Source organism: Aspergillus niger (assembly GCF_000002855.4).
Source record: "Aspergillus niger supercontig An02".
Lineage (NCBI taxonomy): Eukaryota > Fungi > Ascomycota > Eurotiomycetes > Eurotiales > Aspergillaceae > Aspergillus > Aspergillus niger.
Genome location: NT_166519.1, coordinates 1,651,583 through 1,677,705, shown reverse-complemented (window position 1 = coordinate 1,677,705; position 26,123 = coordinate 1,651,583). Strand labels below are relative to the sequence as shown.

At 50.6% G+C, this 26,123-nt stretch overlaps 9 protein-coding genes across 9 annotated transcripts; 3 read left to right on the top strand and 6 right to left on the bottom strand.

The window, feature by feature from the left end:
* Positions 1–1,199: 1,199 nt before the first annotated feature.
* An02g07020 (uncharacterized protein) lies at positions 1,200–3,008 on the top strand (the record flags this gene model as incomplete). The annotated part of the gene is made up of 8 exons (XM_001399799.3): positions 1,200–1,205; positions 1,337–1,423; positions 1,517–1,617; positions 1,697–1,950; positions 2,009–2,038; positions 2,108–2,157; positions 2,216–2,276; positions 2,350–3,008. The coding sequence occupies 8 exons, from the start codon at positions 1,200–1,202 to the stop codon at positions 3,006–3,008; spliced, it is 1,248 nt and encodes a 415-aa protein (XP_001399836.1).
* Positions 3,009–3,250: 242 nt separating this feature from the next.
* An02g07010 (uncharacterized protein) lies at positions 3,251–3,856 on the bottom strand (the record flags this gene model as incomplete). The annotated part of the gene is made up of 3 exons (XM_001399798.3): positions 3,251–3,340; positions 3,406–3,686; positions 3,763–3,856. The coding sequence occupies 3 exons, from the start codon at positions 3,854–3,856 to the stop codon at positions 3,251–3,253; spliced, it is 465 nt and encodes a 154-aa protein (XP_001399835.1).
* A 1,688-nt stretch (positions 3,857–5,544) lies between these two features.
* On the top strand, positions 5,545–7,918 carry An02g07000 (uncharacterized protein; the record flags this gene model as incomplete). The annotated part of the gene is made up of 2 exons (XM_001399797.3): positions 5,545–6,199; positions 6,258–7,918. The coding sequence occupies 2 exons, from the start codon at positions 5,545–5,547 to the stop codon at positions 7,916–7,918; spliced, it is 2,316 nt and encodes a 771-aa protein (XP_001399834.1).
* A 1,259-nt stretch (positions 7,919–9,177) lies between these two features.
* An02g06990 (hypothetical protein) lies at positions 9,178–9,306 on the bottom strand (the record flags this gene model as incomplete). The annotated part of the gene is made up of 1 exon (XM_059746390.1): positions 9,178–9,306. One exon carries the CDS (start codon positions 9,304–9,306, stop codon positions 9,178–9,180), a length of 129 nt encoding a protein of 42 aa, XP_059603410.1.
* Positions 9,307–9,509: 203 nt separating this feature from the next.
* An02g06980 (uncharacterized protein) lies at positions 9,510–10,760 on the bottom strand (the record flags this gene model as incomplete). Its single annotated transcript, XM_001399795.3, has 4 exons — positions 9,510–9,817; positions 9,868–10,060; positions 10,116–10,410; positions 10,507–10,760. 4 exons carry the CDS (start codon positions 10,758–10,760, stop codon positions 9,510–9,512), a joined length of 1,050 nt encoding a protein of 349 aa, XP_001399832.3.
* Positions 10,761–11,225: 465 nt separating this feature from the next.
* On the bottom strand, positions 11,226–12,591 carry An02g06970 (uncharacterized protein; the record flags this gene model as incomplete). Its single annotated transcript, XM_001399794.1, has 2 exons — positions 11,226–12,194; positions 12,253–12,591. 2 exons carry the CDS (start codon positions 12,589–12,591, stop codon positions 11,226–11,228), a joined length of 1,308 nt encoding a protein of 435 aa, XP_001399831.1.
* Positions 12,592–12,964: 373 nt separating this feature from the next.
* On the top strand, positions 12,965–17,308 carry An02g06960 (uncharacterized protein; the record flags this gene model as incomplete). Its single annotated transcript, XM_001399793.3, has 6 exons — positions 12,965–13,285; positions 13,339–13,365; positions 13,417–16,729; positions 16,789–17,077; positions 17,144–17,182; positions 17,284–17,308. 6 exons carry the CDS (start codon positions 12,965–12,967, stop codon positions 17,306–17,308), a joined length of 4,014 nt encoding a protein of 1,337 aa, XP_001399830.3.
* A 390-nt stretch (positions 17,309–17,698) lies between these two features.
* On the bottom strand, positions 17,699–18,524 carry An02g06950 (uncharacterized protein; the record flags this gene model as incomplete). Its single annotated transcript, XM_059746389.1, has 4 exons — positions 17,699–18,159; positions 18,212–18,298; positions 18,363–18,419; positions 18,467–18,524. 4 exons carry the CDS (start codon positions 18,522–18,524, stop codon positions 17,699–17,701), a joined length of 663 nt encoding a protein of 220 aa, XP_059603409.1.
* A 4,867-nt stretch (positions 18,525–23,391) lies between these two features.
* Positions 23,392–25,994, bottom strand: An02g06940 (uncharacterized protein; the record flags this gene model as incomplete). Its single annotated transcript, XM_059746388.1, has 5 exons — positions 23,392–23,720; positions 23,766–25,060; positions 25,123–25,644; positions 25,760–25,894; positions 25,981–25,994. 5 exons carry the CDS (start codon positions 25,992–25,994, stop codon positions 23,392–23,394), a joined length of 2,295 nt encoding a protein of 764 aa, XP_059603408.1.
* Between the last annotated feature and the right edge of the window lie 129 nt (positions 25,995–26,123).

Here is a 26,123-nt window from a genome sequence, read left to right as displayed (position 1 = left end):
ATTTCGGCCACGAGGTTGCAGGATTAGTGTCATCTGTCACGTTCGGCCAGGATCCATGGTACAACCGGGAATGCTCATTCCTTAATTCCCTTTCCGCTCTTCCTCCCATTCGCGCATCGAAATGCTTTCTACTCGTTACAGAACTGCTCGCTACCACTACGGTTGCATCTTCCTTACCCCACCCCCCCCTTGTCTCCCTGTGCATTGATCTCGACGAAGGTGAGATCGGTAATCGTGGTGGTCTCCGAAGTCCAGAACAAGCGAGATGCATCATGCGCACGCTCCCACCTCGCATCCTAATTACATGGCCTGATCGGAGTAAGTCATTCATTGCTCCCTTACATGGCCTATACTTTTGAACTACGCTTCATCACAGAGCAGTCGGCCATAGAGTTCCTGCTACTTCGATGTTACCTACGGTCATGCCGGACGTCGGGAAGTTGTAACCTCAGCTCCCATGATATCTCCGGAGTCGTGAACTGCCCCGAGATACATCATGCGCTTGTAAATTACCCTTCGAAACGTCATCTGAACTGAGATGCACCGGGGACGATCAATGCAAGCCTGGGGATTGGATTGTCGAACCAGGATCCCTCCCCGATAGCCGATCTCTTTGTTCTCGTGACAGATACCCAGGCACAGATCACTTGAGGAATTTTAAGCATCCCCGCCCTGTTCTATCCAGTCTAGCCTCAACTATCCTCCCCGAGAGTTTAACTATCAAGGAAGCACACGATATAGTGTCGTAACCATGGAGGCCTATACTGCCAGGAAGACTATGTTTACAATTTAGAGCATGGCATGGTCAGACAAGAAATGACCGACGCCACCGACGGCACAATTTGTGTTTCAAAGAGCTTTCACAAGCCGAATATAACGGTGTTCTATCTACCGAATAGAGGTATAAATTGGAAACCTTCCACTGAACTCCTGGAGTAGTAGATGCCCATCAGCTTCCTGAAATCCCAGTCAGCCACATTTTGATGATCACATAAGCGCAGACCACCTGTCTCCTGCAGCCACAGTTGCACCGCCGCTATTGACTCTGAGCCAATCAGGAATCCGAATTGCTGTTATTTATATAGTACCATACAGGAGAGGTGACCTAAGGCAGGTACAATCATTCCACTTCTTCCCCCCTGCTGCAGCGTTCGTTCCTTCCGACTGACTCTTCCGGGTTCTGCTTACCAGCCTCTTGCATGCTGGTAAGTGCTTTTGATTACTATTGCCGATCATGGCTTTCTCGCGATTGATTCACTGTCTCGTACTTCTCATCCTTGCTCTCATCCTCTCTGCTCGGTACTTTTGGAATGACGCAGCTGTGCTTTCGCTCCAGCCCAATCCTGCACCTACTACCGACACGAACGCTACCATCCCAGCCATGTCTACTGGTCTGAAGTCCGTGGCCTACTTCGTCAATTGGGTGAGCATATACTCAATTTTGGCTGCCGTATTCACAGCCCAGCACGAGAGGCAGTCCATTCGTATTGTAAAGTAGTTCTAATGCCAATGCTAGGCGATCTATGGCCGCAACTACAATCCTCAGGACATGCCGGCCGACAAACTGACTCATGTCCTATACGCATTTGCTAACGTTCGCCCGGACACTGGTGAAGTGTAAGCTCTCCACTCTTCTGCAGCACATGGCTGATCACCCCCTTGCCACCTGATCAGCCGCACTGACTTCTCGCCACAGTTATCTGTCCGACACCTGGTCGGACATTGAGAAGCACTACCCCACAGACTCTTGGAATGACGTCGGTACCAATGTCTACGGCTGTGTCAAGCAGTTGTTCTTGCTCAAGCAGCAAAATAGGAAGTTGAAGGTCTTGCTCTCCATTGGCGGTTGGACCTACTCTCCCAATTTCGCTCAGGCCGCTAGCACTGATGCTGGCCGCACTAAGTTTGCTGAGACTGCAACTAAATTGGTCACTGATCTTGGATTCGATGGTATGTGACTTGTTTATGACAATGCGTGGCACTTGATTCGCTAATGCTGGGCCTGCAGGTATCGACATTGATTGGGAGTATCCCAAAGGTTAGTTTCTGGGATGTTGGGGAAGATGTGTGACCAGTTAGAGGTGGATACTAAGACGACTACCTACAGATGATACAGAAGCGCAAAATATGGTCCTTCTGCTTCAGAAGTGTCGAGAGGTAAGTTTTCCATCCCGATCGTAAGTAATGCGCGCACGCATGCACTAATTTTGTCTAGACTCTGGATGCAACTGCTGGTGCGAGCAGGAAGTTCCTTCTCACCATCGCTTGTCCAGCTGGTAAGTGGATGATATTATTTGTTTTAGCCAGGGCGAGACCAAGTCAGACCCAATGAATGCTGATCTCATGCAGGTCCTGCTAATTACACCAAGCTCAAGCTGTCTCAGATGACGCCATATCTGGACTTCTACAATTTGATGGCCTACGACTATGCCGGAAGTTGGGACACTGTTGCTGGCCATCAAGCCAACCTGTATCCCTCCGCTGACAAGCCAGCATCGACGCCATTCTCAACCAATGAGGCAGTGAACTACTACATCCAGAATGGTGGGGTCCCCTCGTCCAAGATTATCCTGGGAATGCCGCTGTATGGGCGTGCCTTTACCAACACTGATGGACCCGGGACCGCATTCTCGGGGGTGGGAGAGGGAAGCTGGGAACAAGGTGTCTGGGACTACAAAGCGCTCCCAAGAACAGGAGCCACCGAACATGTCGATGCCAACCTGGGTGCATCCTGGAGCTATGATCCCACGGCACGCACCATGGTCTCCTACGACACTGTGGCCGTGAGCGAGATGAAACTGGATTATATTACCAAGCTTCAGCTCGGCGGTGGCATGTGGTGGGAAACCAGCGGCGACAAGGGAGGAAAAACCGCCAACAAAGCTGACGGCAGCCTGATTGGAACCTTTGTGGAAGGGATTGGAGGCGTGTCAGCCCTTGACCAGTCGCAGAACGTGCTCTCCTACCCCGAGAGCAAATACGACAACTTGAGGAATGGATTTCAGTAGATCCGATGGGTACCCCCTTGTATCAGTTTAGTTGAGCAGGCTTGTCTCATTTACATATGCTTTGTCTACGAATTAGGTAGCTTGAATTGAGAGCGGTTTCGAATTTTTTTCGTTTCTCATTGCTTGGTCACTATGGGACGATCAAAGCGCACACGTCCCAACCTCATCCACCACACATTCACGACCGACATTGCTAGGCGCTACCGGAAAGAAGACATGGCGGAACGATCGGCAAAGTCCACTTATTTGGACTCGTCGAAGACGTAGGTGAGGTGGCACTTTCCGCAGTACTGGCGGTTGTGCATAGCGGCCATGAAGATACCAGCACCGCACTAAGAGACGAAGTCAGTAAACTGCGCCAACTGCAGGGATCAACCAAAGGCGGAATTAAACATACCTCGGGGGAGGGGCACTCGCGGCGAAGACGCTCAATCTTGCCATCACCGTCGACCTTGTAGTACTTGAGGACGGCAAGCTTGGTCTTCTTGTGCTTGTGCTTGATCTTCTTGGGGGTGGTGTAGACCTTCTTCTTGCGCTTCTTACCACCACCACGCAGGCGGAGCACCAGGTGGAGGGTGGACTCCTTCTGGATGTTGTAGTCCGAAAGAGTACGGCCGTCCTCGAGCTGCTTACCAGCGAAGATCAGACGCTGCTGGTCCGGGGGGATACCCTCCTTGTCTGTAAATAATCATTAGTAAATGTTGCCTGATAGAAATACCGGTGATTGTAGGTATGTGTGTGTGTGTATGCTTACCCTGGATCTTGGACTTGACATTGTCAATGGTGTCCGAGGACTCCACCTCGAGGGTGATAGTCTTACCCGTAAGGGTCTTGACGAAGATCTGCATCTTGATGAAGGTCTGGGTTGAAAAAAGGATGTTAGTTCATCGTTTTACTTGATACTGGTGCGTGAGCAAGGATGAAGTTCAATATTATCTGCGTCGCAGCTCTCATCTTCGTTTCTTGTTCACATATTACTCCCCCGGAATTTTGGTATCTCGCGCGCTAAAGTGTGCGCAGGAGATATTTTCTGGGATAAGTGGAAAGAAATGAAGAGGAGATGGTCCAAATAATATTGAATCCTTTTCCTTGTCACATCGTAAATGTATAGGGTCATCAACTCACCTCGACAAGACTTGTCTTCCTAAACCTTCGGCGATCGTGGTAGGAAAATATCCTCGGTGGTGGTGGGCTTCGTTAAAATCGGTTGTGCGGTCACGTGGTGTCCAGATTACCGAGTCAGGCGTAGTGCGGGTGGACACTCGGATAATCAGCCCTCCGGGTCCTCAGTCATGTGATGGACTGCGGCTGAGGTCACGGGACTTGCTGACTTTAACGGTTTCTTGGATACGTCAGTTTGGTGCCTGCATCGCCAGGCATAGACACGGCCCGGAAAAGCCAGGCAGAAAGTACGACTAGGCCTAAAACCAACTAGACGAAGTGGTCAATCCAGCCTCTCAGCATCGACGTCAACTTCGTCATCGTCATCATTTGCCGCCCTCTCATCCCTCGGCTCGCTGTTGCTAATTATTGATTGAATAGCATGCGGGATAGGCGTCAATTATTAAATCGGCTATTGCAGAGGAAGGGTGAAATAATGTTTCAAACCCTCACAGGCCACAGGTCGCCTCCTCCCGTCAGTTATAAGAGGCAATGTGGATAGATCGATAATGGAGATAGGGTGGTTGTCTGGACCGCAGGGAGAAGCCAGGCGAGAAGCAACCTCCTTGCAGGTTGCAACTAAACCTGCCGGATCGTAAGCTTTAATTGTGTTCGGACCACTGGTTGCTGCGGCGGGCTGCTAATGCTCCGTGCTGGAACCAGGGCGCGATCCACTGCGCTGGCCAAATCGCCGGGCTCCATGCCAAGGGGCGCTGGTTTCCCTGACGCCTCAGCCGACCGCGTTGCTAGGCCAACGACACCATTGTTGATCTGAACCGTGGGCGATAGATCGGGATAGCTTCATCATCTCCATCCACCTTTCCCTGGTTCCCACCTCTAAATACCTTAAAAGACTTCCTTGGTTCTTGCTCTCCATCTTCCCACCTTTATCGAAGGAGAGGTGCTCAGCTGTTCCACCAATTCGCGCGCAGGGAAGCTTCTTATAAAGGCTTCGATTGCGTCTTCAATCTGCGACTTTCCAGCGCATTTTAGATAGCTGTCGCAAGAAATCTTCCTTTGCATAGATCTAGTGCAGAGGCTGCGTTAATTCCTTGACTGTTGCGCTTGCTTTTGCTCTTTCTTCTGCGTTTTCTTTAACCTTTTTTTCTTCCTAGCGTGAGTGTTCTAATTGAGGAGACCACCGACTGACACCAGTGCAGGGCGGTTCATTACCATCTTGTCGGCCCAGCCGTGTGGCTAGTATTGCGTGAGGTTGGTAACTCTCGGCGCTGGATGTGAATTCTAGCATAGTAACACGGTGCAGAAAGCTTACGCATTTAAATCCTCCAGATCCGACCAAACACCAAGGTCTGTCAATCCGTCGGTCAAGCACCTTGCGATAAGCGCTCGAAGAAAGAGTCCCTTTTCGCCCACCATGCTGTCCACGGCGCACAGCAACCTTCATGAGCGACATCGACAACACAGGCGGCAGATCTCGACGCCGTCCGCTCTTGATGCCGTGAAAGCCCCCAGCCTTCCGGCGCAAGCGATGCATCGTTATCATGCCCATCGTCGAGGACAGAGTTTTGACAACAGAGCTTTGCGCGTCCAGCGATCGCAATCCATGCAAGATGGTACAAATCATACTACTAACTCTACAGTACCGCAGCAGCACCATTCGAATATGCTCGGGGACAGCCAACACCAACGATACCTGTGTGTAGCGCAGCCGTCGTTTCCCCAGCAATCAGCCCCCATGCCCGTGATCCCCGACTGTTTCACCCCGGAAGAGGTGCAAAACCTTCAAAGTCACAATGGCCAGGACAGTCAACCAAGCATGGCCTACCTGAATGCGCCCTTCGCAAAGGACGTTCCGCACATGAACATGCAGTTCGACCTGATGCAACAACAACAGATGCACAGCACTAAGGTTCCGTGCGGGTCTGGAACGGAAGGTCATTTTTTCGAGACGGGACTTTGGGACTTTTACCAGCCAACTTTCCCCCCTCACGCTGATGTAAGGAAGTTATCGGTGCAGTCGGATGCTACTCCGTCTCAGCACCCGCATACGCCTAAGCACGGCAATACACGTACGTTTATGGCTCTGTCGGCTCTTTACTATGCACAACTTGCTAATCTGTCGTGTAGAGTATGCCCCGATTACACCAGCAACAACACCATTCAAGCAAACCGTGGGCCTAGCTCAGTACGGTGGGGACATCCAGTCAGGATCCACCAAAGATCAGGGTAGCGCGATGCCCGGATCAGCCCAGTCGTCGTACATGCAGCGAGCAAAGTCTCTCCAAGGCGTGGCTGGAACTACTTTCACGCAGCAGAAGTTTGATGTTTCTACCCCCCCGAACACAGCATCATTTGAAGTGGATAACTTTGATACTTTTAACTATGAGCAGGGTTCTAGCTTTGAGGTTCCTAAATCGGAAAGTCTGTCACAAAGCCAGTATGCATCGTCGTCGTCGGCATCATCATCATCCTTCATGTCATCTCCCGAGCTTGCGGCTATGCCTTGCCCCGAAGATGGAGGTGCAAAGACCCCCAAAATCCCTATCTATCCCGCCACTCCCAGCCGTCCGCATCACAGAAAGACGCCCAGTGCAACACCTAGCTCATCGGCCAAGCCAAAGCTTTCTCCGCGCGTTGCGTCTATCGATAACCTGAACCTCGACGCTCGCGTGCAAGCATCAATCAAAGAAACGGGTGTCACCATTGACGAGATTGCTTCGTACATTCATGGGCCTGACCCGGAGGACGGGAAATGGGTATGCCTGCACCCCGGCTGCGAGCGCCGCTTTGGAAGAAAGGAGAATATCAAGTCACATGTCCAGACTCACCTGGGCGACCGCCAGTACAAGTGCGATCATTGCAACAAATGCTTTGTTCGCGGTCATGACCTTAAGCGTCATGCTAAGATCCATACCGGCGACAAGCCTTACGAGTGCCTCTGTGGAAATGTATTTGCGAGACACGACGCCTTGACTCGACACAGACAGCGGGGTATGTGCATTGGCGGCTACAAGGGCATTGTGCGCAAGACAACGAAACGGGGTCGTCCGAAGAAGCACCGACCAGAGATGGATGAGAGACAGGACAAAGCATCGAGAACGCGTCAGAGGATTGCAGAGAAGTCATCTTTCGACTCGTCCACATCCGAGTCCTCACGCAACACGCCTCCTTCCGAAGTCTTCGAAAACATGAGCCTGCATGGTTCTAGCCCGGCGGAAGAGATGCCAGTGTTCAACAACCCCAACTACTCGTTGCCACCAGAGGTTTTCACATTCACGCCTCCTGCATCTCCCGGTTACAGCGTGGGAATCAAGCCATCGCCTTCTCGGGACGAGCGATCGATCACCCCCAGCTCAGAAGATGAAATGCTTCCTTCCTCACCATCAAAGCAGCACCTCGAGAGCCTCGTCACAGACTCCAGCTTGCCTTACATGTCTGATCCGGAGACATGCCCGTATACAGATGCTTCCGGCGCTGCTAGCCATTCTCTATCTTCACCCCATGCCGCTCCCACCCTGTCCGAATCATCTAACGGCTCTGATCTCGACATTTTTATTAGCCAGGATTCGACCTCTGGTTTTGGAAAGCCCGAATTCGGAGACCTGGCTGATCCCGACATGGCCCCGTTCCCAGACTATGTGAACACGACGTCCTTTGAAGGTGGTCTGGAACTGTTCCCCAACAAGCCCTTCTCCTCGGGCCCCGTCATGGCCGACGACTTCTTCTTCCAATTTCAAGTGGACGAACAAGCCTCGGATGTTATGACTAAAGAATTCTTCATGGACTAAAGAGAAACGACCATAACGGAACAAGAACCTACATAACGATCGACAAGAAAGATGACATGGAAAAACGAAAAACATCAAACGCCCGGCAACGATGCAACGACTCAGGCTCTACAGCCTAATGTGCAAGACTTTTAACGATTTAGGACCGCAAATGATTTGGAACCCATGCATATAAGACGCGAAATGATTTTTATGCCTTTTTTTTTTTTTTTCATACTACGACACGAGAACCATGTACAATTTCCCTCATTTACTTCACTTCTACGACCAACTCATTTCAACGACCAATTTTATCCACTGCAAACTGATGATAAACTGTGACAACAACAAGAACAATGTTTCAAAAAAGAAATCTTGTTTTCGGGCATATGAACTTCTGCTTTCCTTCCCCCTTGGCGCAAATGCATATTACTTACTGCATCTGATTTCTTTGTTTTTTGTTTCTCGCGCAACAACACCATGTACGACCACCAACAACCATTCTGAACCCCCGGGACTTATCTGCAATATCTTGGGAGTTTTATTTTGCAAGAAAATGACTTTTTCTTTGTGTTTTCGGCCAGCCAAATTATGGAGTTTTTACAGGTCGTCCGTTCTTTTTTGCCTCTTTACGTGTTGATTGATCTTATGAATGTTTGTAACGTCTTTTCTTTGTCTCTTTAATGCCCCTTTCATGATGTTATGCTATGCTATTGAATCTGAATTTGCTTTTTTATTTCCTTATGTCATTTGGATTTGCTTAACTGCTTAACTGCTGATGGATTGTGATTTTTGTACCAAACGAACGGACGGACGAACGGGTTGATCTGTAAAAACTTCTGTCTTCTTTCTACCGATGCTACTATTGCATCTTTCGTCTTCTGCTGGCTGGCATTGCAAAAAAGTCATTTTTGGTACTCTCGTTTGGTTTGGTTGATCTGCCTTTCGTGACGAATTTACTTAATCGCCTCCTACCCTGCTATTATCAACCTTGCCTTGGTGGTTCGCATGGCTCGCACCCTCGCCTGTACTTTAGCTTTATGATAGAACTGACTACTCCCATGAATGTCAATGATGCTTTGAATGGATCTCTAATTTTTCTATAGTTCTGTGGGTTTATTCCATTCAATGCATAGGAAGTGTGGTGTCGTGAAGTAAATTCGACTATGTAAATAGTATTGTATAAATGCAGAAATATATGGAGACATGTATGATTCTATATGCGTTTAGATGCTGTATATGGTAAAATGACTGAGGAGAGAAAGCGAAAGAAATTGGGATCAAGCCTCTCTCCATGTGATGGATAGCTCGAGAGGATGGTCGTCTTGAGTTGCGAAGACTTTGCTCTTCGTTGGCCCTTTGGGCGCCTTGTCTGCGAAGAAGGTTGTGTTGTCGTTGTAGGCGAGCATGCCGTCTTCGACCTGGAAGGGATTAGACAAATATACATCAGGTGTCTTGGTGGGGTGCACGTGGATTTAAGAAGAAAGGGCGGGGTGAGATGCTTACAGTAAATTGAGTCGGCGACCGGATGAATCCGCCGCAGGTGAAGACATCATGCGAGAACCCGCAGTCCCCCTTGCTGGATTTTAGGGTGACTGTGTCATCTGCGGTGTCAAGAAGGGCCGTCAGTTACTGACTGCCCGCCTGAATAGGAAAGCAGCAACGGAGAACACATACCAGACGCCTTAGTGGCCGTGAAAGTCGCACAGGTTCCCGAGGTGAACCACGCGCCGTGACTAATGATGCAGCCTCGCTTCTGACCGTTAGTTGAGATCATTAGGTTCCCTTTTCCTGAAAAGGGCGCGCTCGGTGCGGTCGGCTCAGCAGGTCCACGGGATGTCTTGGTTGGCTCGTGACCGTTTCGGGGAGTCTTGGGAATGTAGTGGATGCCGCTGCGGGGGCAGTTGGATGTTTGGCCATCTGTTGTAGTCATTAGTATCGGCAACTTGTGAGGTGGTTGGTTTGCTGACCTGGGTCAGATGGGACGAATTTGCCCGTCTGCAGTGGCCCGGCGATGTTGAAGTAGTACCATACTTCGTTGATAGCCTGGTGTCGACATCGGACTGTCACCTCGGCACCATGGGCCTTGGAGAGGGCATTGACAATCTCATCGCGAGTGTAGGTTTGCGTGTAGGAGGGGGTAATGCCGGCTTTGGCGAGTGTCTGCAGAGTGGTGTGTTTAGTTTCGTTCTTCTACAATGAGTGCAGGAAGACAGACCTCGTAGGTAGGCAGGGTTCTAAAGACTTCGACTGTCCGGTCGAAGTAGTCGACAACCTCTTGTTGTGGGTAATAGTCGGTGTAGCAGTGAGTCTCTAGCGTGCTGACACAAGTGCCGTGCTTGTTCCACTCATGCTCCCAGAGATTCGCATCATCGCCCCTGAAGTCCTTCCAGAAGTCGCTCATATAGTCTAGTAGATCCCCACGACCAGAATCAACTAGGATCAACGAGATATTGCTGTACCGTCTCCCGGAGTCACAGTACTGATCGAAGCCGCCGTTGCAATGGTCGGGCCTATGTAGCGGGGAACGTATGTCAGTACCGGACGGCGATAATATATAATACGTGACAGGTATAAGTCTGGTAAAGAGGGACAAGGATTAAACCCACCAGAGTCCATGGATAGTCCAGGAATCTGCTGGCCCAATAGCTGGATCAGCATCCCAGAATTGCGTCTGGAGCATCTGTCCGCCGGGGTAGTTGAAGCAGCAGGTATCCTGGCCATGGTACTGAGCCTTGCAGCTCACTTCGGAGGAAGGACATTGCCGGAAGGTTGCTTCGGACGAACTATAATCTGAAACCGAAAGCGACGAGACACCCAATGATCCAGTTATAGCTTTCAAGACCTGTTGAGGCCCTGGCATACTCTGAAGCAGTCGGTCCCTCATGGAGATGGCGGTGGACCCGACCGCACTAGTGCTACCGGTATCAAGCATGGGGGGTTCTGAGGTCCGTTGCTGATGCTCAGCAAGAAAATACAGCAGACAATACAAAGTAAAGATGAAGATGCAACTCTCAACGACGCATCAATTGACAGAGCAGTGGAAGACAGGGGGAAGAGAGGAAAGAGGCGAATGTTTGAGTCCCAACAGCAGCAGCACGTGCATCCATCCCATGACTTGGCCCCGTACCTGAGTCAGCGGCATGTGATGTGACTGGTCCGATAAGCACCTTATCGTCGATCTCCCCGGATTGACTTGAAGCTTCCCTTATCGTGACTCAATACGTAGTGCATGCATATCGGAACAGAACAACGCCTGGGTATCATATTCGAAGAACTCCATGATATGAGTATGTACATGAGTAGAGATGGTGGTTACAGTCGAGAATCAGCGCTCAGTATCCTGTTCCTTTTTCGCCTCTTGTTCGTGGACGCGCTCCTTCCACAGCCGAAGGACCTCAAATCCTACCTCGACAGCAATGAGTAAGATGATAATCCACTCGAGTCGGAGTCCATGCGTTTCGCTCAGCCTTTCCCGCAGTACACTTGCGATCTCCTGTGCATAATCCATCTTCTCGTTCAGAAGCTTGATGCGGATCCCCACATCGAGCGCTCGTCCTACCTGTTCATAGTACCCTTCTAAGCCCAGTTCATGCCGACTGTCCCAGAAGATATCTGGCAGAGAGTCCGTGAGCTCCGAATATAAGTTCAGCTGCGCACGTACACTCAGCAGCTGGCCCGTTTTGCGAAGTATGAAGTCCCGAGTGAATGGGAGACGTGAGCCCTTGGATAGGAGCGTGGGAATAGGCCGAGTAGATTCAAAGTAATTGGCTAGGAGGGATTCCAATACAGCCAATTTTGTACTGCGAGCCAGCCCTGACGAGAATGCCACCTTTGTAAGGACCGTATCTACAGACTGCCGAGTGGGTAAGTGGGAATTAGGCCCGTCATTACCTGGCTTGGTCCCCAGGATGATGGTGTCGCCCTTGATGCTGCTATTCTCTCGTTGAGAATCTTCAACATACTCAAGATCCTCTGTTTCCAGGTCATCAAGATGTGCCCCCTCAGCTGCAGGTAATAATGTCCTGGTTGCCAAAAAGGAAGTAAATCCTTCAGGTAGGGCCCATGCAACCACGGTTCCCGAGGGAAAGACAAACACATCCCCCACTTCGCTCGGTGACAGATCTAAGGTATTCGGATTGCTCTGGCGGCGGATTGAGTCTAGAGGAACCTCAATGTGGACAACTTGTGGATACAGACCCGTCTCGTAGGGGTCCGGCTCGTAGCCTCGCTCCTGTAAGATGTCTCTGACTTTGCGAATGTTGAATTGTTCAGCTACGGCATAGGCTGTTACAGTCTTCTCATTGATAGATTAGCAATGGTTCAAGGACGGTCGCGGCTCTTGGCATTGGCACCTTGGGCTGATAGAGCCCCTGCTCCCTGAGCTGGGCTTTGGATAACATTCCATCCTTCGACCGTTGTGCCTCCACTGCAACTCTCCGGAGTGACGTTGATGCGGCCGGCGACCTATTGCTTCTTCTCCGTTGTTTCTGGGATTCTAGAACCGTCTCATCGGTCGTGTCGCCGTTTTTCATTTGCTTCTGATATAGATATGCATTGGAAGAGAAGAAGTCTTTCCGCCGGGGATAGCTCAATGGAGGGGTAGCGTGAAGATATTGGCTTCGGGGCTGTCTGAGAAACTTGACAGCCGAAGGCCGTGACGAAAGAGTGCAGAGACGTGGTCTTGCAAACATGATCTCACACGGGCTGTATAGGAAGCCAAGGGGAAAGAAACTCAGCCAAGTGCCAATTTCAGCCGTAGGATATTACCAAGAGAAACCGATGCCATAACGAGGCACGTTCAGATCCGGAGAAATCATTTGAAGCTTTATTCGACGAGTCTTGCAGAAAAGAAAGCCGGGGATGGGGCATGGATGAGTCAGCAGGGCCCTAGCTGGATGCGGTGACGACCTTCAATGAAGCCGCCCGACCGCCGGCAGTAAGTAACTGTTGGTTATCTACCCCAGCTCCGTCTAGCTGTGCTCCTGCTCGGCCGATGGGTGCCATGAAGCTGCCCATTGTCTGCACCAATATCTCACACTTTTGATCCTAGCTCCTGCTCTCGCCATGGACGCGCCTGGCGCGACGCAGGCAAACGAGAGTGTCCCTCAGGACCGCCACGACTCCGATCCCAACAATGTGGGCGACAGTACATGCCCGGACAGCGGGCGGTCCGACCGGGCCTATGACGAGGAAGACAGCCACAATGGGACCCAGAGTGAAGGCGATGATATCGACAAAGAACACGATGAGGCCGGAACGGAGGAGGAGACTGATGAAGAGGACGAGGAGCCCCGACTCAAGTATGCATACTTGACGAAGCACCTTGGGGCGGTGTATCGCAACGGAGATGCAACAAGCTCCTTTCTCGCGGCTGGGGACAAGATGGTATGGTATCCAGGCATTTCCTAGAAGGCGCATGATGCTGAGACAGTATCTAGGTAATTGGAACGCATAACGGAAATATTGTAAGTAGCGCTGATGCCGCTTCGAATGATTCGAGAACTGACGCCATCCAGCATGTACTATCCGTCCCTCAAATGCGCTCTCTTCGCGTCTACCATGCGCACTCCGCCAGTATCACCTCGATCTCAATCTCCCCTTTCCCTCCTCCGTTGCCCAGTCTCAGGCAAGAGTACTTCAGCAGAGTCCCTGAAGACCAGGAATATTCCGCGCGGCCGTCGTCCGGCACAGCTAGCCTCCGCGGCCGGCATCGGCCAGCTCACCAGCAAAGCCTACCCGCCACGCCTTCCAATTCGATATACATTGCCACATCTTCTATGGACGGAAACATCTGTGTCTCATCATTAGTGGACTCCAAAGACGTTCTCTTGCGCAATTTTGGCCGACCCGTGCAGGCTGTCGCGCTCTCACCTGAGTACAAAAGTGACAGGGCGTTCTTGTCCGGAGGGCGAGCGGGCGACCTGATACTTACGGTGGGCGGAAGAGTGGGTGTGAGCACGAATTCTACAACCATGGGAGGTGCTGCGGCGACGGCTTCGAGTTGGCTCGGATCTTTGGGGCTGGGAGCCAACACCGGCAAGGACACTATCCTTCACAGTGGGGAGGGCGCCATCAGTACGATCAAGTGGTCCTTATCTGGGAAGTATGTCGTCTGGGTCAACGAAGAGGGCATCAAAATCATGCGGTCCAACTTGTACCTCGATTCTTCAGATTCTGAACTGGCCTGGAAGCGGATCAGCCATATTGACCGGCCCAACCGTCCCGGCTGGGAAGAGATGGCGGGTGTCTGGAAGGCTCGTGCTGAGTGGGTGGACGAGAAACAATTGAATAGTGACAACGGTCCAAACAGTCAAGGAGAGTCGTCTACGGTCCAGTCGACGATTGTCAAGGAGAAGGTGGAGAAATTAGTAGTTGGCTGGGGAGGCACGGTTTGGGTCATTGACGTATATCCGGATAGACCCAGCAAGAACAACAGGGACCTGAAGATCGGATCCGTTGAGGTTTCTACAATCTTACGGACCGACTGCGTTATATCTGGCATCTCGCTATATACCCCTAGTTTGCTGGCTGTCCTTGCGTATATTGAGGCGGAAGAAGACGTCTCGGAAGAGCGGACCAAGCTGGGAGGTCGCCGTCCGGGAACGCGCCGGCGGCCAAGGGGCTTAGAGCCTGAACTGCGGATTATCGATATCGAAACAAAGGAGGAGCTTAGCGCTGATACCCTTTCAACAAGTCGCTACGAGACCCTCACTTCCTCCGACTATCACATGTGCGTCCTGCCTCCTTGGAAATCTAGCGCTCCTGTTTCGCAACGCGGTGCGCTAGAAGCTTTGGGGAACGGTCTTTGGGATGCAACTCTCTACCCGGCGCGGTTATTCAGCTCCGCCGCTAGTATTCGCAGTACAACGAGCAGTGACAAGGGCTCCAGCCGGGCGCCGAGCACTTTCGCTTCCCGAAGGTTTTCCTATGAGGAACCCCTTTCCAAAGAAATCCAGGACATTGCAGGGAGCGTAGGTCCTAGGATATTCGTCCACAGCCCGTACGACTGTGTTGCCGCCCTGAAAAGAGATCTGTCTGATCGCCTGGCCTGGCTAGATGCGCATGAGAGATATGAAGAAGCTTGGATGCTTCTCCAGGAACATCCTGAAGCGGCGGGGTCGACGACTGACGTGAACGACCAAATCCCAGAGACGCCATCAAGATCTCAGAGCAGTAGCGTTGGTGAATCCTTCATTGACGATAGGTCTTCAATCACAACTACTGGCCGGAACATTGCTTCCACTCCCGCTGTGGAGCAGGAAAAGCGCCGCATTGGCGAACTGTGGATCGAACAACTTGTTGATGAGAACAAGTGGGAAGAGGCCGCTGAAGTTTGCGTGAAAGCAATCGATACCGCAGCCAGGTGGGAGCATTGGGCTTGGACCTTCATAAAGCACGATAAGCTGGACGAAATCTCGTCCGTCATGCCTGTCAACATGCGTCCCAGTCTCCCTGCAAACATCTACGAGACCATCCTGGGGCACTATGTCGAGCACAATAGGTCAAGGTTCAGCGATCTCCTAGACTCCTGGCCTTTCGACCTCTTTGACGTCAATAATGTCGCCACAGAAATTGAGGAGCAACTGAGATATGACTCGGTAATCCCGGAGACAGAGGACTGGCGAGTCTTGACAAGGTGTCTTGCCAAACTGTACCTCGCAGGAGGCCACTATGGCAAAGCACTGCACTGCTATATTCGCCTCCAAGACGCGGACACAGCGATGGCCCTGATCAAGGACCACCGACTGCTTGACACCCTCACCGATGATATCCCTGCATTTATTCTCATCCGCGTGTCCAAGGAACAGCTGAAATCAGCGCCAGTCTCGGAACTTGAAGAGCTCACCGCAGAGCCCATCAGACTCCTAGTCAGCGAAGCGTATACAGGCATAGTCCGGCCTGAAATCGTGGTCGATCAACTCCAAGCCGCAAACAAACTACTATACCTCTACTTCTACATGCGGGCCCTCTGGCGCGGCGAATCACTGCCTCACGGCGCCGCAAAACCTCGCCGCGGCCATTTCGCTCACATTCGAGACGCAGCCAGCAAGCTCGCCGCCGACGAAGGCAAAGCATTAGTCGACAACTTCGCCGACCTAGCCGTAGAACTCTTTGCAGACTATGACCGGCCCCTGCTGATGGAATTCCTCCAAACCAGCACCTCCTACTCCTTCGACATGGCTGTCAGCATCTGCGAAGGACGCCACTTCACCCCCGAGCTAATCTATCTCCTCTCGAAGACAGGGCAAACCAAACGTGCCCTCAACCTGATCCTCTCCGACCTCAAGGATGTCTCGCAAGCCATCCAATTCGCCAAGTCCCAAAACGAGCCCGACCTCTGGGAAGACCTCCTCGACTACTCCATGGACAAGCCGCGTTTCATCCACGGCCTCCTCGTCGAAGCCGGAACCTCCATCGACCCGATCAAACTCGTGCGCAGGATCCCAAGTGGCCTGGAAATCGAAGGCCTCCGAGAGGGTCTCACACGCATGATCCGCGAACACGACCTTCAGGCCAGCATAAGCCAAGGAGCCGCCAAAGTTCTCCAAAGTGAAGTAGCAGTGGGCATGGACACGCTCCGACGCGGCCAACGCCGCGGCATCAAATTCAACATTGTTGAAGAGGAAAGATCCATCCCTGGCACTCCCACCACCACGACTGCCACTGCCATCGAAGCGACCGAGAAGGACACCAACACCACCACCAATAACAGCAAAGCACTCAAAAGCGACGCCGACACAGAAAAGACTTCTTTCACTGCCACATCTTCATCCACTGCCTCCCCTGCAGGGAGATGCGCAGGCTGTCATCGCCCGTTCCGCGCCAATGGTAAGAAACCTCCACCTATACCCCAACTAACAAACCACCCACTTATTCATGAAATACAGAAAAAGAAATCCTCGTCGGTTTCGCCTGCGGCCACATCTTCCACCTCTCGCATATCCACGCATCGGAAAATGCCTCGTCCACAAGCACGCCATATACTCGGTCTGCGGTGCAGACTCCGCGACCGTTCTCGCCTGCGCCCGGACAAACACTGGATGAAGTGTCGATGAGTGCATCCCGCACGGTCGGACCTAAGGTGACGACTGCGCGGTTGTTGAGGGATAGGATTGGTGATGGGTGTAGGATCTGTGCGTTGGCGAAGGAGTTGGAGGCGATTGGGGAATCTGAGTCGTAAGTTTTGTGTTTTTGCTGTGTGGGGATTGTGGCTTTCTGGATGGTTGCTCTGGGGTACTGTAGCTGTGCTTGGGGTGGAGATAGAGAGGTGTCGTCTGCTTGGTATGGCAACTTGAGAAGGAGGGGGTCGGCTTCAGTAAATTATTTTGATGGTGAGGATGCTTTGCATTACGGGAAGCTATCTAGTACTGACGAGATTGCAGGTATTTATTTGAAGGGAGCAGTTGAATGATGACCCTGTCATTCTACCAGTGTGGGGCTGTAACCGCGGACAGTTTCACTACATGTTCCATAGTTCGCCTGGATGGGTGTATGTTTAGTCTTTAGGAGATACCCATGGTAGCAATAATCTACTGCGCAATTAAGACAAGTATTAAGGCCCGTTAGGCTTTGAATTAGATCAAGCGGTTTCTTGCCGCGGTCATTAGTTACACCATTCCGTTGAGAAATTCAAATGGCATGCTCTTGTGAGCTGCATCCCGAAACAACATAAGAAAAAATGAAAGCAAACACAAAACCCGCTTTTCGATCCGAAGAACGTGGTCAACCTCACTGGATCTTCGCACACAGCCCTGCTAGGCGAGTTTAAAGAAATGTGGAGGTATGGAAGGACATTCATCAGATACGCACGAGACTAAAGATCAAAGCAACCAACAACGCAACTGCGGACGAAGCCATGCCCTCATGGTCGTTCCCAGCATTTGCGGTAGGGAACGTGGTATGGGCAAAGGTGCTGGTGACAGCCGATGCATTGATTTCGGTGGTGATAGTGTGGTTTTCAGTGGAGCCAGTTATCTCAGAGACAGTTTGACTTCCAGTCAGGAAGGAGGACAGTCCTGAGACCACAGAGTTGGTTGGCACAACAGTCGTATCAGTGGAATGAGATTCACCAGTAAGGACTCCAGTTTGAATTTCAGGAGCAAACTCAGTGGGCAGTCCAATAGAAATCTCAGTGGGCACAACACCGGTCACGACAACAGTTGGAGCCAAAGTCGCAGCGGTCACGATGGTTGGCAACGAAAAAGTTCCAACGGTGGGGGCGAGGGACACGTCTGTCTTACAGACAGTCAAGGTGACAACTAGAGCTGAATCAGTACTCAAGTTTCTTATTAGGAGTCCTTCCAAGCTTACCATCATCCAGGGTCTTCCCAACACCCTTAGGCTTATCGGGCTTAGGCTTACCGCCGTTCAGTTTGGCAAAGTGAGCCGCATGGTGGGCTATATTATTGTCCAAGCCTAGTCAGTATATTGGACCCTCAGCTACCATCTTCGTAACACTTACGGCCACGAAGGACATCAGTAATCTCATGGTACACTTCAGCCATATTGCCAACGAAACCTAAGAGCGTTAGCAGATGAAGAAGACAGTTGGAGTGTAGTACCTACTAGTTGCGTAGCCCAAGCTGGCGAGCAGCCAGATGGCGAGAAGAATGAAGATCTTCATTTTTTAACTGGAGAACCACTAGACTCGCGACGTGAAACTGAATTCGTGTCAGTAAGACGAGGAAAGAAATAAACGAAGAGTTGCTGGTAAGTTAACAGTTTCGATAGAGAGAGACGGCGAACCGTGATGAGGCGAAGGATGGAAGACTGGGAAGAAGGTTGGGAGCAAGAAAGGAGGAGAAGAAGGAGAAGAAGAAGAAGAAGAAAAGGATTTCAGCAGAAAGATAAAAAGAATTCAAACGTGTTGTGTGTGTTGACAGGGTTGTGTCGCCGGGGCTAATGGTGTCGTTTTGGAAAGTGCGACGACGACATTTTCAATACGGCAAGAGCTGTGTAGTAGGCACCGATGTTCAGCAGATGATGACGAGAAACGGTAGTATATGAGAGGGAAAGAGGTGCGTATGGTGGTATTGACTGCACAGCAATTCACATAGGGCTTGCACAGTCTGATAAGATGGTGGCGTTTATGGGGTCTGATATCCACGTGTTTTCACTGTTATGCACTACGCTAAGGGCTCGGAGTTGGACTTCCGAGTCTTTGTTCAGTTATAATTATAGAAGCCAGTTTTTCTAGAAGAACTATATAAGATTCTAGATGTCAGAAAGAAGATCCATGCAAGGCAGGCTGCTCTATGGATGCTTACCGGGTAAGTCAACGGCAGCCGGAGACGAACTACGCCAGGTCCCACACTCAGATTCTTCCATCCACAAGAGAAGCAGTGAACCCACCATTACTGACGCCTATTAAGCAGTGTTCTTATACACAGGGGCTAAGGATTATAGTCCTTCACCCCTCCTAACCAGAAGCTAGTTCAGCCAACCTTGATCCCGACGAGCTACTACCATGAGGTTATCCCCAAACAAGACACACTGCAAGCCGTCAAGAAACCGATGTCTCAGATCGACCAATCAGTCTCCGCCATCGAGAGACAGAAAACTGGAGAACGGAGGATCTCAGTGGCAAATTCTGCTCTTGATCTCGAGCCGTTCCCCCCATCTCCAAGTTCCCTCTAGGCATGTTTTAAGAGGCAACCTTAAAGCAAATCGATCCTGCAGTGACCCTCATACCTACGGCTACTAGATGGCAGTCCCTGCACCGTGCAGAGAGTGTTCGTATTAAGATCTGGAAACTATTATACCGATGGAGGATCTTGTACTACTCCGGCAAGGAGTCCGATATGGATGATACCAAATCTCAACGGCCAGTTGATCATGCTATCCTAGTACTGAATATTGATCTGACATACACATGCTAGCCATACCCGCTAAGTATACTTGACAGTCCACACTGCAGCCTTCAGAATCAACAATGTTCGTGTTAACCCCATGTGATGTCGATTCAAGGCCTCCCTAAAATCCGCCGTATCCCTGAAAAATTACCTTTTGCGGGTGTTGATTCCCGTATGGAATACTGCGGTATGGTTGGTACGGAATGAACGAGCGTAATTCAGTAACGGTTTTTGGTGTGAAAACTAGCGAAAAATACGGCGACAGATAGAGACCCCCACATCGGCACGACCCGCGTGGAGGCGCCAACCAGCCAGAAGCGACTGATGGCCAGCCGCTCCTTTCCAAGAAACTCACTTGAGCTATGACGACATTGCAAGGTACCTGTCCGATCCCGATCCCGATGCGTTGGGAGCCATGATGTCATCTGCGTTGCTCCCCCCCCGATTGCGATTGCGGACTGGCCTGCGAGAAGTCGGCCCGAGTCTGGACCTGTCATCCGCATTCGACCACGAACTACTTTAGTCTACTGCGTGAGGGTACATCCTCTCTGCTGGCCTTCACTTGAAATCACTAGAGGGAAAGCAGAATGCTAATCATCGTGTCAGATAGACAAAGATCAACACACTGTTCCTCCTCGTTCGATTAGATTCTAACAAATCAGGATGGCGCCACTTTTAAGTCAAATCCCGTTAGAGAACAACATATCCCGAACTCATCCCATAGACACAACTAAATTAGAAACTGTGGAGGCGAATGTAAAGGCTCAAACTCCGAGTCGCCCAGACGGAGCCTCTCTTTCTTTTTCCTTCCCTTTTTCCCCACTTCCCACGAGATCGGCAGGCCCCCCCAAATGCAACTGAAACGATTGGTCAAAGATCTCAGGACAAGGTTTCTGCAAAGGGAGAAATGGATCAGCCATAACCACCAATCTTTCATCCACAGACGTCATCGCCCAACGGCGGCTAGATAAGCCTAAACCATATCACAGTTCAGATTTGATGAGTTGTTACCGATAACCCCGAAATTCAATTCAATTTCAATTTAGGAAGGCACTTACACAGGACTAGTACTTTAATTTTCTACCATTACTGAGACATACATCGAGTCTAGAACCATCGCTTCCCTGACCCCCTTACTTTGACCACGTTGTACAGCTCGGTGATCACTTATCAACTCGATACCATTTTACCTTTCGCGCTGCAATTTCATTGGTGGCTTCCGTTCAGGTACCCTTGCAGAATACTACTACTAAGTTGCTACCACCTGATACTATACACAGACATGCAGACAACAACAACAGCAACAACAACATAAAGAAGAATAGGATATCATTAATACTACACACTTATCTATTCATCAAAACAACCAAATGTCGTCTTATCGTTAGCGCCCTCCAACTTCATAATAATATACCGCACTATACATGCAGCCACACAAACCACCCGCAGCGCCATGGCGCCAGCCCCGTCTTATAGACACTACATACTACACAGCTAGCTAGACCAGCTAGTAAGTTAAGCTACGCAGCAAACAAAGCCATGTATTCCGATCGATACATACAACCTTACGATTCATACGGAGTTACGCGCGCGTCAAAATACATACACACATACATACATACCAACCCATTCAGCAACCAAACTACTAATTGATTACTTCCTCAAAACGCTGCGATCGTCGTAAGCCTACTCCAAAACCACATCCAAACAGTGGTTTAGATGGATATCTAAATGGATATATAAAACTGGAGTAAGCAAGCAAGTAAGTAAGTAAGTAAAAGCACCATATACCCAATCGGGAACTCATCTCCGCATGAGGCAATAGTCATACGTAGCCCTGGTAGCAAGGGGGGCAGGGGGGAGGGTGGATAAATGGGTAAAGTAAGTAAGTAACGCCGCGAAAGGTAAGCATGTGCGACTGCGACTGACCCCCATCCCCATCTCCCGCTCAACAACACAACGAAGCAAAGAAGAACACCGTCCTATCCCCCCTTCCGAAAAGGGTAAAACCGGAAGAAAGAAAAAGATAGGGACGGGTAAATCTTCGGCAGAGATACACAAAACTAAACCCCGAACAATTGCTCAGTAGAATAGAACCACGGGACTTAGAGAGGATAATGACGATGCCCGTTTAGTAGGGATCATAGTTTACCATCCACTTTACTGAAGGGGGAAAAAAAAAAGAAAGGAAAAATATTCCCCACTTGGAGGAAAAAAAAATCACACCCCATCAAACTGAACGGTAAAGACAATTCCGAGCCTATACTGTGTTAAGGGGTGTCAGCGGGGCGGATCTCACATCCGCCAGTAATATTCTGTGGTTGTTTTTCCGGTGTGCGCCGAGCGTTGCCGGAGGAGGAAAAGGGCCAGGTTAGTAGTAAGGTAAGTAGCCGACATGGGCCAACGCTAAGAGGCACACTGGTGTTTGTGGTGTTAGTTGGTGGTCCATAGTCCCATGGGTCAACTTTCACTATTCCCTTTTTTGTTAAAGGCCGCGGTCATTGAGAAAAAAGTAGTCTATCTACGTAACTGTCTAGCCCAGCATCGATTATGATGTAATTGCTGGCTTGGATCCATTTTCCTCGCCAATGGATTGCATTCGGGGTCTGTGCATTTCTTTCTCGTCCGTTGAGGATTCACAGTTTCGTCCCTACTTTTGTACAAGGTTCCATGTGGTGATCTTCAGTTACTGTGTACTATTCCGGGATGTAGGTGGCAAATCTCGGATTATGCTCGGGTATCTTACGGAGATACGATAAGACAATCTGTTCCAGATATTATAACCTCTCTATTGCACGGGTCTGTCGTATATCCAACCTAGTGCTTTTGATGTAACATGAATAGCAGCTTCAAACCCGTCCATCTTTATGGGCTTGAAGTATAGGCAGGCCTGCACCCATCATACCCCACACGAAATAAACCAAGATCATTCTGTGCTGCGTAGACGCTGAAAGCGCGTGAGAGAATTGGTAGCGCTCGGATCATAACAGTAGGAGCCAGCACACAGCCCATCCGAAAACGAAAACACTCAGGCGATTCAAGAGTGGGGAAAATAGCGAACCCTTCCCAGTATGCCGGTGTGAATAAGAGAAATAGAAACGCAATCGCAGCAGCGAAGTAATTCCGGCAAGAATGGACAGGGTATCTAATCGTGTTCCTCGTACCTCAACCAGATTCTCGAAATTACAAACCAGTTAATATCATCAAGAAAAATCAAACATTGCCGGGGCCGTGTATCCCCAAACCCAGACGACGGTGCCGACGAGGAAAAATTTAGGATATCGTCAATGATATAACACATAAAGAAAAAAAAAAAAAAAAAAAGGCAACAAAATAAGCACGTATATGGCGACAGGGTATCATTGCTCGGGAACTCGTGTATTATTCCCTATCCAACGAACGCCCCGTAGATTGATGCAAGCAATCCCCAAACTCCGAATATAAGGCATGCGCTTGTGTAATGTATGCGACCAAGCGTCCCTCATGCCACGCACCAGGCGCCGAAAAGACTGAAAAGACTGAAATCCGAACCGAAAGAAAGAAGCCCTCTGTTGAAGGTTGAGACAGAAGGATCAGACGAAGTGAAGTTCAAGAGTGACAAAGGACGAAAAGAATGTCGTGATATGCCGGGAGGCAGGATTAGTAGCTCAATTTGACCTCAACGGCTGAACTGAGGTTTCCCGATCCCGTAGCTGCTGCGGTCTCGATTGACGATGCCTCGGAGATCTCGACAACCATGTCTTGGCCGTCTGGAAGCTCACGAACAACATCATCGTCCACCATTATTTTTAGGCCGTTTTGTTTGACGTGGAGGACTCGCACAATGCGCTGGGGGTCGATGCGCTGCTTCATGGAAATCTTTTCCATCAAGTCGCGAACCGTTCGTTCAGTCAGATAGACGGCCCGGTAATAGTCATCCGAACGCTGATCGTTGCGTGGGAACCGTACGTAGAAGCACGCGACTAGGGCTAGGTCAGTTCGAGTATCTTTCGAGGGTTACAGACTTTACTTACTTGGCTTAACTGGACGCTCCGCGGGTGGTCGGTAAGTTGGGTCAATATCCACCGCGTCTATGAATCCCATTGGCGCGCCACCGTCAGTTGAAGCCACTTTCGGTACTTTGACAGGATGCTTTAGTGTGGCCTTGTCGCCCAGGACTTCAGAGCACGGGCGCGAGTTCTCTCGAGACGTGCTCAAGGATCCATGGTACGCTGAGTCATAGAAAATGTTGGACTGGAGGTTGGTCGGGTGGCATGGTGAGTTTATTGAGATGCTACTGCTGGTGGGCGAGACGGCATGCAGGGATGCACCATCAATACTGAAGCGGGATCCACGGCTGTTTTCCCGCTTGAGGAATTCTCGCGACTCGGGGAGCATGACTGGGAACAAGTCCGGGTCGTCCTGCTCCTCACCCCGCAATCCCAGAATGCTTACCGGTCGTGTTGACGTGAACATGTCTTGCATCAACGCGAGCTTCGCATGGAGATCGTCCTCCAAGGACATCTTGCCAGGGCCGTCCTGCGAGCCCATGGACCATGTCCGTTTGTGCTTGGTGATCTTGGCCGGGCGCGGATCGGCACCCTTGAGAGCAATGGAGCCATTGCTACGCTTGCGCTTTCCGTAGTTGCCCGCACCCATCTCGGCTTGGGCGATCTGTTGTCGGAGTTTCTCGATGGTCTTCTTGACATGAGCGACATCGTTGGACAGTTTCCGCTCAGCACCATGATCGCGGAAAAGCTTGACCTTGCAGTAGCACACCTCCGATTCTTTGCCCGAGGTGGAGCTCGTATCGTCAGGGGAGACCATCTCTGTCTTTGCGCACAATCTGACCGGAATACCCTTCACACCCTTGGAATGGCTAAAGTCCGTCGACAAGAAGTTGAATCGGACAGGAATCGAGCATTCCGAAACTCCAGTTGACGGGTTGAGTGTCCACGTGACGCAAAAACCATCGAACGACGAGCTCTCGAGCTGAATCTGCCGGTTCTTCGTGTCTTCGATGCCGCCTTGTATGGGATCGACATATTCCACTGCTTGGAGCTTGCCGCCTCGTTGATGCGCTTCATTGGAACCGCGACCTTCCTTCCATAATTGCCAACAAGCAGCCGGCTTTGCCCTCTGCTCATCTTCTTGGAATGACACACGGATGAAGGTACGATATTTGATCGGTTGCGTAGTCATGGGCGGCGGAGTAGAATCAATCACAGATACTGAGTACGCCTGGCCTTTATTGAGATAGGTAACTGGGATTTCGGCTTGGTGGTTAATCATGGCTGTGGGAGCGCGCAAAGTGACATGATAGCGAAACCTGCAGCGTCCAGCACAGTTAATAAAAGAACAGACATGATGAGGGAAGGGTTGAGCGCTCACGTTTCACCTGGGTTCTGGATGCTCGCTTGATCGTCCTGGATTGTTGATGTAACATAATGGGAAGACGCATTACCCTGCATGTCCACATCATTTAGAGAGAGTTCTTCAACAGAATCGTCCATGGCATCGTAACCTGCATCGCTCTGAACGAAAGCACCGGGCGCAAAGGCTGGCTGCTGAGCAAAGGGTTGGGGGTTGTGAAAGTGTGGCGGGATGTACTGCTGGTCGAAATGATCGAGGCCCAAAGCCGCAGTGCCGGGGTTGATGGTGGCCGCGGAGATCTGCTGCGGGAGGGATAGCGGAGTAATCATGCTCATACCCATGCCAGGGGTATGCAAATCTCCTGCTTGGCTGTGGTATACTGCGCCCAGCCCACCTGAGTTGGGAGTATAGTAGCCATGTGGTTGCAGTGGGTTTACATAAGAGACAGCATTCGGATCGACAAAAGGCGCTGCGAACCGCATATCTTCTGTGGCGCGGGGTGTAGGGTCATTGAGCTTCAGGTCGTTATTCATACTTAGTCTGGCGCAGAATTATCATGTTAGCTCTCGCCCAAAGATATTTTCCGAGCTTCAAATCAACCCAAACAAGGATGAGAAAAGAAACGACAAAGACAGAAAATGGAAGGCATATTTACCTAGCTGGAGTGATAGGTCCGATGGGCATCTGACCGAAGCGCGTGGCATTGCGGTGAGTGACTGGGGGAACAACGTCTGAGAAAGTTTTTTGGAATCTCTGGATGAGCTCGTCGTCTGGCTTCTGGGAATTCTTTCTGCAAGGGTGGTAGTCCGGTCAGCATGAGAATGGCCGGCGACCCGTCGGTAAAGCGCCGCATCGGTATCCAGTATAGCAACGTACCTGTTGCGGAACATCATCGACGCGGTCGGAGGTAATTAAATACTTATTCCGATCTGAAGTTCGCCCGGGCGCTTAATGATTTATGGAGAGACGTGGAATCCAGGAGGAAACAAGAAGGCGTTGGAGGCTGAAGGTGGCATTCG